Raw genomic sequence first — 12,782 nt, forward strand, 5'->3', positions numbered from 1 at the left:
TTAGGTGATACAGAAAAATCTAATGCTACCTTCTTTTCCTCTGTACTACCTACCTGCACACTTAAAAGACTTCATTTGGTCAGACACTGGTAGCTCATGTGCCTGTAATCCTAGCTTCTCAGGAGGCTGAGATCTGAGGATCAAGGTTAACAGCCAGCCCAGGCAAGAAAGTCTGTAAGATTCTTGTGTCAAATTAAAAAAAAAAAAACTAGATATGCAGCTGTAGCTCAAGTGGTAGAGTGCCAGCCTTGACAAAGAAAAGAAGCTAAGAAACAGCACCCAGGCCCGGAGTTGAAACACTGGCACACGCCCAAAAAGAAGTTGTAGTGTACATAAAATGTTATAAATAAATATTAGATTGGCATATAATGTTCAAGGTGAAGAGAGGATGCATTTTGTGATCATTTATCCAAACAATCCAAACTTCCCATATGAAGTCCCAAACAACCATACACCAATGGCCTGAGAAACTTGCTCATAAGCATGTAGGTCCAGTGGGCAGAGACCAGATTCTTTTACATTACCTTACTCAAAAATTAAATAATGATGAATATGGTTTTGTGAAGTTTCTAAAAAGCTAAACTATTAACTTTGGGACTTCAGTAAAAGTATGCCCCATGTCCACTCCTAACCACAGAGCATAAGCCACTTGGTCCCAGGGTACCCTAGAGGCCTCCAAGAGTTCTGAGCTACGAGGAGACGACTCTGGCTTTGGCAGGGCCACCAATGAAAACCTTTGCTGAAGTGGTTACTATTCCAGCCCACCCTCTCACACACCCTGTTGGGGCAGACTCAATTCAACAGCAGCCTGAAAGACCCCTCTGAATGACCAACTTAATGAGGCTTAGGAAAAGCAGAACTGTCTAATGGAACAAGACTGGCCAGGGCTCTGGGCCTACCTCTTGTCACTAGACCTGTCTAAACACTGACTACATAAATGAGAAGAGGTCTATACCAACCACCCAAGTTCAAGTCCCCAGGACAACTGTGCATCCTACGAAACTGCCCCTCCTGTCAGTAGACAGCTTCCAGTGTCTTGATTAGAAATAGATATCTTCTCAGATCCTATTTTATTTCATTTGCACAAAAGGCTTTGTTAGGGTTAGGGATACACAGCACTTAGTGAAAAATTAAAGATGAAAGTTCTGGAGCAGGAAAAGCTAAGGGAAAGCCCAAGGCCTTAAGTTCAAGTCCCAGTACCAGCTTATGCATGCACGCATATGTATGTGTGCACACACATCAAGGGTGTGTTTGCTGAGTCAAGCAAAATAACTTTGACTTTGTCATCTTGTCTCCTCCCTTACCTGCCCAAAATACACACATACACCGTACCTGCAGGTATGCAGCCACTGGCTTTTGTGCCTTTCCAGCTAGTCGTCCTCACACCCCATCTGGAGGGAGCTAGTCTGAGCCTCTAAGAGGTTTTAACTTGTCTGGCAGACAGGAGCACAAACTGAAAGAGACAGGGTCACCTCCCCTGATAAAACACTTGTATGTATCTCCTGGCATTAATTTGGGTACTCATCTCTGTGTGCTTCCAAGTGTGTCTCATGGCTTTGCTGGGGCACAGCAGTATTAGAGGGAGCCTTTAGGTTCGAAAATGGGGGTGGGGGGGAAGACTCAAGCCCAGATTGAAGACACATAAAGGCCCAGAAATTTGACTTCAGTGTTCCTTATTTCCCCCAGGAGCCCTCTGCTCCTGGTCCCACTAAACCTAGATGAGGCCTCCTCATAGTGCTGGCAAACAAGCCAGCATCACTAATAGCACTATTAGCATCACCAGCTCTCTTGTCAGCCTGGCAGAAAATTATTAGGCCTTCTTACAATGCTTAAGTTTTTGTTTTGTTTTGTTTGTGCCAGTACTAGGGCTTGAACTCGGGGCCTGAGCGCTGTCCCTTAGTCCCAGACAGAAGCTCTATCACTTGAACCACACTCTACTTCTGGCATTTTGGTAGTTAATTGGAGGTAATAGTCTCTGGGATTTCCCTTCCCTTTTGTATCTCTGTTCATCTTCCGTTCTTAGCCTCTTGAGTAGCTAGGATTACACACAAGAACCATCAGTGCCCAGTAAATGGCAGACAAATTTTAAGAGAGATAAACTTCAAACACAGTTATGTACTTCATGCAGATGTTTATAATAAAGCTGGAAAATTCTTATTGCCAGTGATGTCACAAAAATTATAACAGCACAACACATTACTAATATGCTCAGGATGAGGTATAAAAATCCTAGTCAGGCTAATGACTCATGCCTGTAATCCTAGCTACTCATGAGGTTGAAATCTGAGGATCGTGGTCCAAAGCCAGTCTGGGCAGGAAAGTCCATGAGACTCTTATCTCGAATAAACTTCTCAGAAAAGGCCAGAACTGGTTCTAGGGCTCAAGTGGTAAAGTGCTAGCCCTGAGTAAAAGAAGCTCAGTGACAGGACCGAGGCCCTAAGTTCAAGCCCCAGGATGGGCAAAATTTTTAAATAAAATTAGAAGTATAAAACCCAGCCAGTCCTCTAACTGGCATAACAATACATCTATAGCCAGCCATTCAGGAACCTAAAGGTATGCCCCAACAAAACCCTGTATATGATAGTAGCTAAACATAAACAATTATTACCCATTTATATGTCTACTATATTACACATCACTTTCTGCTAAATGAAAAATTTATTCATAGTAAGCAGTACTGTGTGTTACACTAGCAGCAGCCTTCTGTCTTGTGTTTACTATGTTTCTTGGTTCTGTCAAGAAGGCTGGGAAGGTGGCCTAGTGGTAGGCCATGCATGCATGCATGAGGCCCTGGGTTCAATTCTTCAGCACCACATAAACAGAAGAAGCCAGAAGTGGTGCTGTGGCTCAAGTGGTAGTGTACTAGCCTTGAGCTGAAGAGCTGAGGGACAGTGCCCAGACCCAGAGTTTAAGCCCCGTGACCGACCGGAACAAAAAAAAAAGAAGCTACATCAAGACTGAAGCATGTTAGCTGGGTGTGGATAGCTCATACTTATAATCCTAGCTACTAAAGAGGCTGGATATGAGGATCAAGGTTTAAACTGAGGATCAAGTCCCTAAAAAGTCCTTGAAGCTCTCATCTCCAATTTATCACCAAAAAAGCCAGAAATGGGGTTGTGGAAATAGCAGAGATACAGACTTGAGCAAAAATGCCAACAGTCAACACCTAGACCATGAGTTTGAGCCCTAGTGCCAACATGAGTGTGCACGCACACACACACACACACACACACACACACACACACACACACACACACACACATACATACACACATACAATATATACTTTGTGGAAAATGACCTATGTAACTTGAGGGCAGGGATGGGAAACCGGGGAAAGTAAAGCAAGGGGTGACATTGTCCAAAAAAAGAATATATTGACTAATGAAATTGTCGCCCCTCTGTATAACACCTCAATAAACAACAGAATTATTTTTTAAAACCACCTTGGCTGCCTTCCACCTAAGAGATACCACACTCAGCACCGCCCTACCCAGGAGCCCTCCCTAGTCCACCCATTACCAAAGAGAAAAAAAAATGCCTTCATCTTTCTAGCCACATCGGGATGCTATTATTCACAGAACTAACTCCTGCTGTCCACAGCAAACCAAATAAAACACATGCATGGACTGTCAGAGCTCAAGACAATTTCTTACTTCAATTAAAATGCCTATGGATTTTATGCCAAAAGAAGAATGTTGTAAATTTGAATTATTAGCTTCCAACAATCATCCAAACCAATGTAAAATATCTAATGCTCCACTTCACTGGGTTTGTTTAAAATTGATCTTGTACATGGGAATGTTGGTGGGTGGCTATGTTCATTATTGTTCATCACAGAGAATGCAGAAGCAAAATCAGTCCTTGGTTTTGTAACCTGCAGCATTCTCCTCAATGTTCATCTTCACCATACTTATCACTCATATATAATTTTTCCAAGATGATTTCCATATATTGACAGATTCTATCAATCAATATGCATTTACTGAACATCTACTAAGTGCCATGTATTTCATTAGGCATTAGAAATTGAAAATAAGGAGGTTTGAGGTCACAGCCCCATGAAAACAGCAGATAATCAAATAAGCAATTACATGCAGGATGGTAAATTGTGACACAGAAAACAGGTTATTAAATATACACATAATGCAGGCACCAACGGCTCACATCTATAATCCTAGCTACTACTCAGAAGGCCAGATCTGAGGACTGCAGTTCAAAGCCAGTCTGGGCAGTAAAGTTTATGAGAGTCTTACTTCCAGTTAACCAGCAAAAGGCCAGAAGTAGCAGAGGCTCAACTGGTAAAGAAACCTTGAGGAAAAAGCTAAACAACAGTACCCAGGGCCTGAGTTCAAGTCCCATTACTGGTGCGTGCGTGCACGTGCACACACACACACACAAGTAGGCCCAATGTCACAGTGCTATAGAAATAGTAGATGATCAAAAAAGCAATTATTATTCAGCGTAGTAAATGCTGGGACATACAAAACAGGTTACTAATATAACACATTAAGTACCGAGTATGAATCGGATATTTGGAGCCACTGTTTCTAGGTGTCTCCCTCTTTCCAAGGAAGTATTCTAAGGTGAGTCCACACTGCCTTTCTAACATCACATTTGCCTTTACATCTTCAATCCATCCTCTTTTCTTTCTTTCCTGTTGGTACTAGTACCAGGGCTTGAACTTAGGACTTTGGAGACTCTCTCTTAACATTTTTTCTCAAGGCTAATGTTTCACCACTTGAGCCACAGCTCCATTTCCAGCTTTTTGCTAAGTTAATTAAAGACAAGAATCTCTCAGATTTGTCTGCCTGGACTGACTTCAAACCCCGATTCTCAGATCTCAGTCTCCAGTGTAGCTAGGATTACGGTGTGAGCTTCTGGGTTCCTTATTCTGGTCTTAATACAGCACAGACAGATGAGCCATAGCTCTCCAGAGACATTGATCACACATCTGTATGATGTTCTTCAACACTGCATACCCTGTAGAGAAAGGACCTAAGGACACTGACCACAGAACAAACCTTGAAGGAACTCATAGGACAGCTACAAAGAGCAACACAAGACTAACAATAATGTCAACTATGGGTAGGTCCATGGCCATAGAACAAAGTGATGTCTCACACAATGTTTTGTCCCCCTTTTAAAAAGGGGGAAAATATCATGAAAAGACAATGAATGGACCTCAGGTCTTTAGATCACATCAGACAATGGGACAGGAATGAAGGCAGGTCCCACAGAAAAGCAGTGGGCCAAGTGGTGCCCACGAAGCTTACAGGTTAGGCTGAATGATACCAAAGGTGTAACTGGAGATGGGGAGGGAGAGTAGGAGCCAGCCTGCATCACCTTCCTGAAGTGCCAACTGATAAGAGATGCTAGGGCATCCTGGGCCATTTAAACAGCCCAATGTAGTAACAGATGAAAAAGTTCAATACAGCACATAAGGGAAGTAGTTCTTTGTTCAGCTTCCTCAGACAGAGGGTAGGATCCTAGAGGACTTTCTAGAGTAAAAAATCAAATGGGGGGCTGGGAAGGTGGCTCAGTGGTAGAGTGCTTGCTTTGCATGCATGAGGTCCTGGGTTCGATTCCTTAGCACCACATAAGCAGAAAAAGCTGAAGTGGCACTGTGGCTCAAGTGGTAGAGCGCTAGCCTTAAGCTGAAGAGCTGAGGGACAGCACCCAGGCCCAGAGTTCAGGCCCCACGACCAACAAAAAAGATAAAATAAAGAATCTAAATGGAAAGTCTGTCAGCTACCAGTCTCTGCCATGACCTTTTGCCCAAAATGGATAAGCAGATGATAATTCAAGCATATTAAGAAGCAGAGTAAGTTTCTAGCCTTCCTGGAGCACCCAACATGGACCAGTCCTATGGATAATATCTTACTTGCTTAATTCTTTTCTGCTGATAAAATGCTTACATACCTTAGATTACTTGATTTTCACAACAATGAAAAAAATGCACTGGATGTCTCATGTCATAGTAGGTTGGTAACCTGTTCAAGATTATAAAGCTGACAGTGGGGCACCGGTGGCTCACACCTGTAATCCTAGCTACTCAGGAGGCTGAGATCTGAGGATCACGGTTCAAAGCTAGCCCAGGCAGAAAAGTTCACGAGACTCTTATCTCCAGTTAACCACGAAAACCAGAAGTGGCACTGTGGCTCAAGTGGTAGAGTGCTCGCCTTGAGCTGAAGAGCTCAGGGACAATGCCCAGGCCCAGAGTTCAAGCCCCATTGGGGGGGGGGGGGGGTGATTATACAGCTAGCAAGTAACAGATCTGGTTTTGAACTAAGATATACACACACACACACACACACACACACACACACACATGTATTTTTCCCCCTAGCATTCCTGCAACCATCACAGTAGTTTGTAAGAACATGGACAGGTGACAGAAATCTTAGACAGACATAAGTACACATTGAACACTCATGATATTATATTTTCTTCTGTCTTTTCTTTTGCATGAGGTTCTGGGGCTTGAACTCAAAAGGCTTTAGCTTTTTTGCTCAAGGCTGGAGCTCTATCACTTGAACCATAGCTCTATTTCAGGCTTTTTTGCTAGTTAATTGGAGATAAGAGTCTCATGGACTTTTCTGCTCAGGCTGGCTTTGAAGTGCAGTCCTCAGATCTCAGCCTCCTGAGTAGCTAAGATTCCAGGCATAAGTAATGGGCACGGGACCTCCATTTCCACTATTCTACCAATAAGCTCCTGCTTCTCTCTACTCTAATCTTCTATCATTCCTACACGTCCAACAAATTACATCAAGACTTCCTTTGGGGAAGTATCTATATATAAGGCAAGCATAAAACCCCAGGATTTGCAAATCCTGCACAGCAAGTCAACCATTTACACCATCTTTTGACAAAATCAACAGCAATGTAAACAGCAGCAATGTGAAATAGATGGTTATTGGTTATGAGTATTTTTTAAATACCCAACACCCAGTTTTTTAGAGCACTTCTTTCAGATTCTGAAGTCACATAAATTATTGAGTAAACAATTTGTCAGTTGGTACTGCGTAGGATAACATGTTATTATACAAGAAATAGATCCCAAATCAAAGCAAAATGCTAAGCTACAGATGAGCCAGACACCTTCCCTTGTCACTAGTAAATGAAGATCACAAACCCTTCTGTCAACCACAGGAGGCTTCACTTTTTTCTTTCTCTTAACACATAATTCTACCAAAAGATACTAACGAAAAAGCATAATCAACGTATACAATTCAAAAGAAAATTATCTCACCTAATTTTAATCATCTCCCTTTGGAACATAATTTATATAAAGAAGCAACACTACACAAATGAAACTGAAAGCTATTTTTTCACCTTTTCTTATTTTCTAGTACCAAAGGAAAACACCGTATACCACTCATTTAACTCAAAGCCACAGGAATAGTGACTCAATTCCAGTGAAACCCACACATTTTTAAGTGTTAACCTCAAATGTATCCATGGAATGTGGTTTTCCTTCTTCATTCACTTACTAAATCTGCAACAGGTAGCCTCTTCTAAGCTTTGGGAGCCATCAATATTTTGAGCAATTCCAAACATATACAGAATTGCTGTTGGTCATATGCCAGTGCCTGTGATCTTAGCTACTCAGGAGGCTGAGTTCTGAGAATCACAGTTCAAAGCTATCCAGGACAGGAGAGTCTCTCAGACTCTTATCTCCAAGAATCTACCAAAAAGCCAGAAGAGGAGCTGTAGCTCAATTGGTAGAGCACTAGTCTTTACCAAAAAAACAAAAACCAACAACAACAACAAAAAATCAGGGATAGGTCCTGGATTCAAGCCCCACAAAACAAACAAAAACACTGTTACATTACAATAATTTCTATTTTTTTAATTCAAAAAAAGAAGTTACCTACGGTCAGCTATCATAACCCTAGAGTGTACTTTTTTGTGTGTATGTCAGTACTGGGGCTTGAACAAAAGCCCTGGGCATGCTCCCTTGGCTTTTTCACTCAAAGCTGGCACTCTATCCCTTGAGCAACACCTCTCCCCTTTTGGCTTTTTGCCTGTTAGGAGACATTTAGTCACATGGGCATTTTCTTCCCCATTTGCCTTCGAGCAACAATCCTCTGCTTCCTGAGTAGCTAGGATTGCAGCCATGAGCAACCAATGTCTGGCTGGATTTTTTTTTTTTTATTTCCTTTTAATGAAGAAAAAAGAAGCACTATATGAGGACATCAGGTGTGTATGAAACAAATTTCAATCAGCATACTGTCTAATACACATTGTTTCTATCTAAGATACTTTGCCCATGTCACTCACAATGCAAACACACTACAGTGGAATTTCAAGTTGAGGTATGAAAAATGGAGCGTTCTAACATAAATCAGAGTACAATCCTTCTATGGAGGGCTCAAGGGAACCAGTCAGCAGTTCTTAGACTGCTTCCAAAAACATAATTCTTTTTTTACCTAGAAACTGAAACATTTTCCTAAGAATCACAGTTCCAACAGTCACGGCAGTATGCTCTGAATCCAAATAGCCACATTAGACTCTCACTGGTTTGTTAAAAATTTAACATTGTAAATGAAACCAAACCAACCACTACTACCAAGTGAGTAATTAAATTCCTGATTGGAAGAAATACCAAAAGCCAAGCCCAACATCAACCTCAGGAAAATTTCCACTTACCACCAGCCAATGTTTGCTCATGTTACATTGAAAATTCGGGAGTAAAATATTACCACACAAAAGGCCTATTAATTACTTTGAACTCTGTTTAAATCACACCAGAAGGGCTAACTCCAGTTGCAATTAGAGTCTTGGTGTTTGCCTCATTGTCTCAGAAAAGCAAGGGCTAATAGGAGTTAGAGTGGACAATTAAATACGTTCCTAACCAGGGCTTCTGATCAATATACTCTGCATAATAATTGAACACTAAGCCACAGCCTTCTCCTCCACCCACTTGGGTCAGGCAGTTTATTTCTGGTCCCTGGCTTTGGCTGGGTGGGAAACTCTTTCCCATAATTTACACATCTCCTGGACGGGAGAGAGGGGAGATGTTTACCCGCCCAAGCCCTAGACATTATGCATCCTCACGATTCAGTAGCGTGAGCTTCCTTTACCCCTGGTTACCTGCCAAGTTCCTCGCCAGTGTCGTAGTAATCATCCACGTTTTCCTGCCTGAACACGGTCATGATAAACTGTCACGTCTCACCAAAGCCCAGCACGCTTCAGCTCCGCTTCCCAAACCATCACCACCGCTCCTGCTCCAAGGTGGGTCCCTCATGCATCAGTCTCCAGTCCTTAAAGCAAAAAAAAGAAAGAAAGAATTGCAATGATGATGATGATGAAATGACAAGCTCAAAAGGAAGTCTATGCATGCCCAGAACGAAGACGCGAACGCTGGAGACCCGGTCTCCCCAGCCGCCCCTCCCCGCAGGGAGGAGACTCACACTCTTTGTTAAGCCCGGGCTAGGGGCTCCCAGCCACCTCGGGCGCGGGAGGCTGGGAACCACCGCACCCCAAGGTCCGAGTCCCGGACGCAGATCTGTTTACCCAGGTTCCAAAAGCAGCTCCGGAAACGGCTGGCCTCCCCCCCCCCTCCCCTTTCTCTGCACACACGCCCACCCAGCTCCCCACCTCCAGGGGCGCAGTGAAAGAATGAAGCCCGCGCCCGGCGGAACGCGCCTGGATGGAAGAAAGCATCTCCCTCGCGCGGCTCTGCGGTGACACCCCCGCGCCACCTCTGGGCTCCCGCCCCTCCCGCCACCTCCCCTTCCGAGAGCCAGGCAGTCCCCAGAGGCACATTCCTGACGACTCTCCCCGTTACCCAGCCGACCCGGCGTGCGGCCGCCCGGGGGAGCAGGGGAGGGAAGGGAGCGGCCGCCGGCCCCGAGCCCCTGCGCCCCCCAACACAAAGCGCCAAGCCCGGCCCGCGCCACCTGTTCTAACCCGGGCTAAAGAAACAGGGGATGCCGGCGGGCCTCTAACCACCACCAACCCCCAAGCTGCCCCCCCCAGCTAAGTTCCTCCCCACCCCCACCCTACCCCCATCCCCAGCCTGGGCCTTCCCGGGAGCCCTGGGCGTTGCTCGGGCAAACCCCGCCGAGCAGCCGCCGCGAAAGCCACGGCGGACGGCGGGGCCTGGGAGGGCTCGGGCGCCGCCCGCGCGGCCACTCACCCGGGCTCCCAGGGGCTCCCCGGGTCACTGCAGAGCGCTGTCGGAGGCCGAGCATAGGCACCCGCGCCGGAGCGCAGCGAGCGAGCGCGTGAGGACGCGGACGCCGCGCCGGGGTGGCGACTCCGATCCCGGGCACCCGCGAGGGTCGCCGTGCCCCTTCGGCCGAAGGGAACAATGTCCCCGGCGTCGGCTTGGATCGGGCTCTCTGGATTTCCTCTCCGGGAGCAGCCTCTCAATTCCCCGCCGCTCTCCAGGCGACGGCGGCCAGTGGGCGGCCAATAGGGACCCCGCGGGCGGGCTGGCGGTGCGGCCCACCCACCTCCGACCTGCCCCGCCGGGCTGGCGCTGCGGGAGGAATCAGCGCGCGCGGACTGAGCGTTGCGCTCGCGGCTCCGCCCGGCTCCGCGCTCCCCGCTCCCGGCTCAGCTGGCGCGGCTCGCTGGCGCGCTCTACCGCGCACACCCCGCACACACCCACTCGCCCCACACCCACGCCTGCCGGGCGGGGGAGCGCAGCGTGGCCGCTGGAGGCGGGGCGGAGGGGAACGTGGGCGCCCCACCTGCCACTCGCCGCCCAGCTACCTCCCGGCCGCTGCTGCGTTGCGAAAGACACGCGATTGCTCGGTCCCGCCGAAGAGTATGGTCCTGCTGGGTGCCAGGCACCGGGCTCCGCCAGGGGGAAACTACCGAAAATAAAACAGGTTGTTAACATCCCCGTCCTGGTGAACCTCACGCAAATAGCTCATAAATGAGGTCAGTCAAGACGAAATCACTCCCAACAAAACAAGCTAATGGGACCCCCCCCCAAAAAAAATGGCGGGATGGATTGAGTTAGATGGGGTCCTCCCCGGAACAGATGTTTTGAGCCGCGATCTGAAGGTCAAGGAAGGGTTTGAGATGTCAGAGTCCCAACAAAGTCACGAAAGGGAAGCGCTTTTTTGTGCTCTCAGTACGCTATTGGGTATTGATCAGTGGAAATATGGGTAATTCCCAAGGAGTTGGCCTGGAACTAGAATAAATATGCATTGGACGAATCAGAGTGAAAATAGCGAAATATTCCATGCGTTATCTTTTGTTTCATGAATATAATTGGATATGTTGGCTAAATATTTATTAAGTTTATTCAAATGAATTACAAACTAATTTATTCAAGTTAAAATGTGGCTACTAAGCCAGGCATTGATGGCTCACAATTGTAATCGTAGCTTTTCCGGAGGCTAGATCTGAGTTATCACGGTTTAAATTCAGCCAGAACAAGAAGGACTATGAGACTCTTGTCTGCAATTAAACACCAGAAAGCCTGATGTGGAGCTGTGGCACAAGTGGTAGAGTCTCAGCCTTGAAGGAAAAAGCTAAGGGACAGCAACTGGGCCCTGAGTTCAAGCCTAGTACTGGCAATAAGTAAATCAACCAATCAAATGTGGCTGCTACAAAATACAACTGTTTATGTGGCAGTACCATTTCTGAGGATTGTTCTGATCTACAGAGACCTCATAGCCACTGGATAAACAGGTAACCTCTTGATCCATTTTTCAATAATTCTCATTCCACCCTCCCTTTGAGTAGGGATTGAGTAAGGATTGGAATTCCAAAAGGGCAAAGCAAATCATCTCACTCCCTACAATTACAAAAACTGCTAAGTGAGCTCACTGAGTTTCCTGGGCTACTTCATTGTTCAAATCTCCACGTTTTCTAAAATGGGATGCTAACTCTGACTGAAATTTGGAGCTGAGAAAGTTTTGCCCCCAGGGGAAAAAAATTTGCAAAACAAAGGAATTGCCTCCAGCAAAAGTCAGATCCTAGTCTTAAAGAATATTTCACCCACCAGCCCTTGCTGAAAGCCTTGGAGCATGGCTAATAGTCAGGAAAGATGCTAGTAGGGGGAGGTGATATAAACTGCAGGTTTGAGAATACAAAAGGATCCAGAGAGGTGAGAAATGCAGACAGAAATAACACCCCCAAAAGTGATTCATCTGGGGGAAAATGCAAATGAATACATCTGTTGGGGGAAAAATAAAACACACAGATGTTTGAGAAAAATGTGAATGGCTGCTTTATTGGTAAGATTTTTTTTTCCTGAAAAATTAATACAGTTTTCAAGGCAATTAAAAAGATTGACTCTATTCAGGGGTACATATGGCTTTTTTGTCCTGTTAGAACTATCACAGGAGAATTTCTGGGATAGAACAAAAAAAAAAAAATGAGTGTAGATACTCAGTTACAAAATTGGGTCTAATATCGGTGGTGAAAATGAGTTTTTAGATACAAGCCCAAATGCCAGGAGTTTAAGTGTCAGATCTGGCCACTTGTGCCTATATGCCAAAATAAAGAGACATGATAAAGGGCAGAGAAAGGAGATTAATTACTATATGGAAGCTACAGGAAGACAGCACTTCCAAATATCGTTCTGCCACCATCAGATGACTTCAGGGGAAGAAACATTTGCCTTAAGTTAAATAGAAGAATTGGAAGCAGGAATGAGAAGATATGCATAGATAAAACAGTCCCAAACCTCAGGACAGGTTCAGAAGTCCTGAGGTTTGGGCTGGGAAGGTGGCTCAGTGGTAGAGCGCTTGCCTTGCATGCATGAGGTCCTAGGTTCAATTCCTTAGCACCACATAAGCAAAAAGAATAAAGCC

General features: G+C 45.5%; 1 protein-coding gene across 3 annotated transcripts in view; it reads right to left on the reverse strand.

Annotated features, from left to right (window-relative positions):
* The window catches only part of Dapk1 (death associated protein kinase 1), a 204,195-nt gene extending 193,658 nt beyond the window's left edge, over positions 1-10,537 (reverse strand). The window contains exons 1-2 of one of the 3 annotated variants that reach the window (XM_042686658.1): positions 10,464-10,537; positions 9,097-9,266 (exon numbers count right to left, since the gene is read on the reverse strand). In XM_042686658.1, coding sequence (XP_042542592.1) covers positions 9,097-9,158 — 62 coding nt within the window. In that variant the 5' untranslated portion in view covers positions 9,159-9,266; positions 10,464-10,537. Of the gene's footprint in view, positions 1-9,096; positions 9,267-9,603; positions 9,675-10,144; positions 10,376-10,463 lie in introns of those variants that run through there. The other 2 variants (XM_042686656.1, XM_042686657.1) reach the window with 2 other exon arrangements.
* Positions 10,538-12,782: the final 2,245 nt, after the last annotated feature.

The sequence above is a fragment of the Dipodomys spectabilis genome, unplaced genomic scaffold (assembly GCF_019054845.1).
Source record: "Dipodomys spectabilis isolate Male_0828 unplaced genomic scaffold, ASM1905484v1 ptg000098l, whole genome shotgun sequence".
Classification (NCBI taxonomy): Eukaryota; Metazoa; Chordata; class Mammalia; order Rodentia; family Heteromyidae; genus Dipodomys; species Dipodomys spectabilis.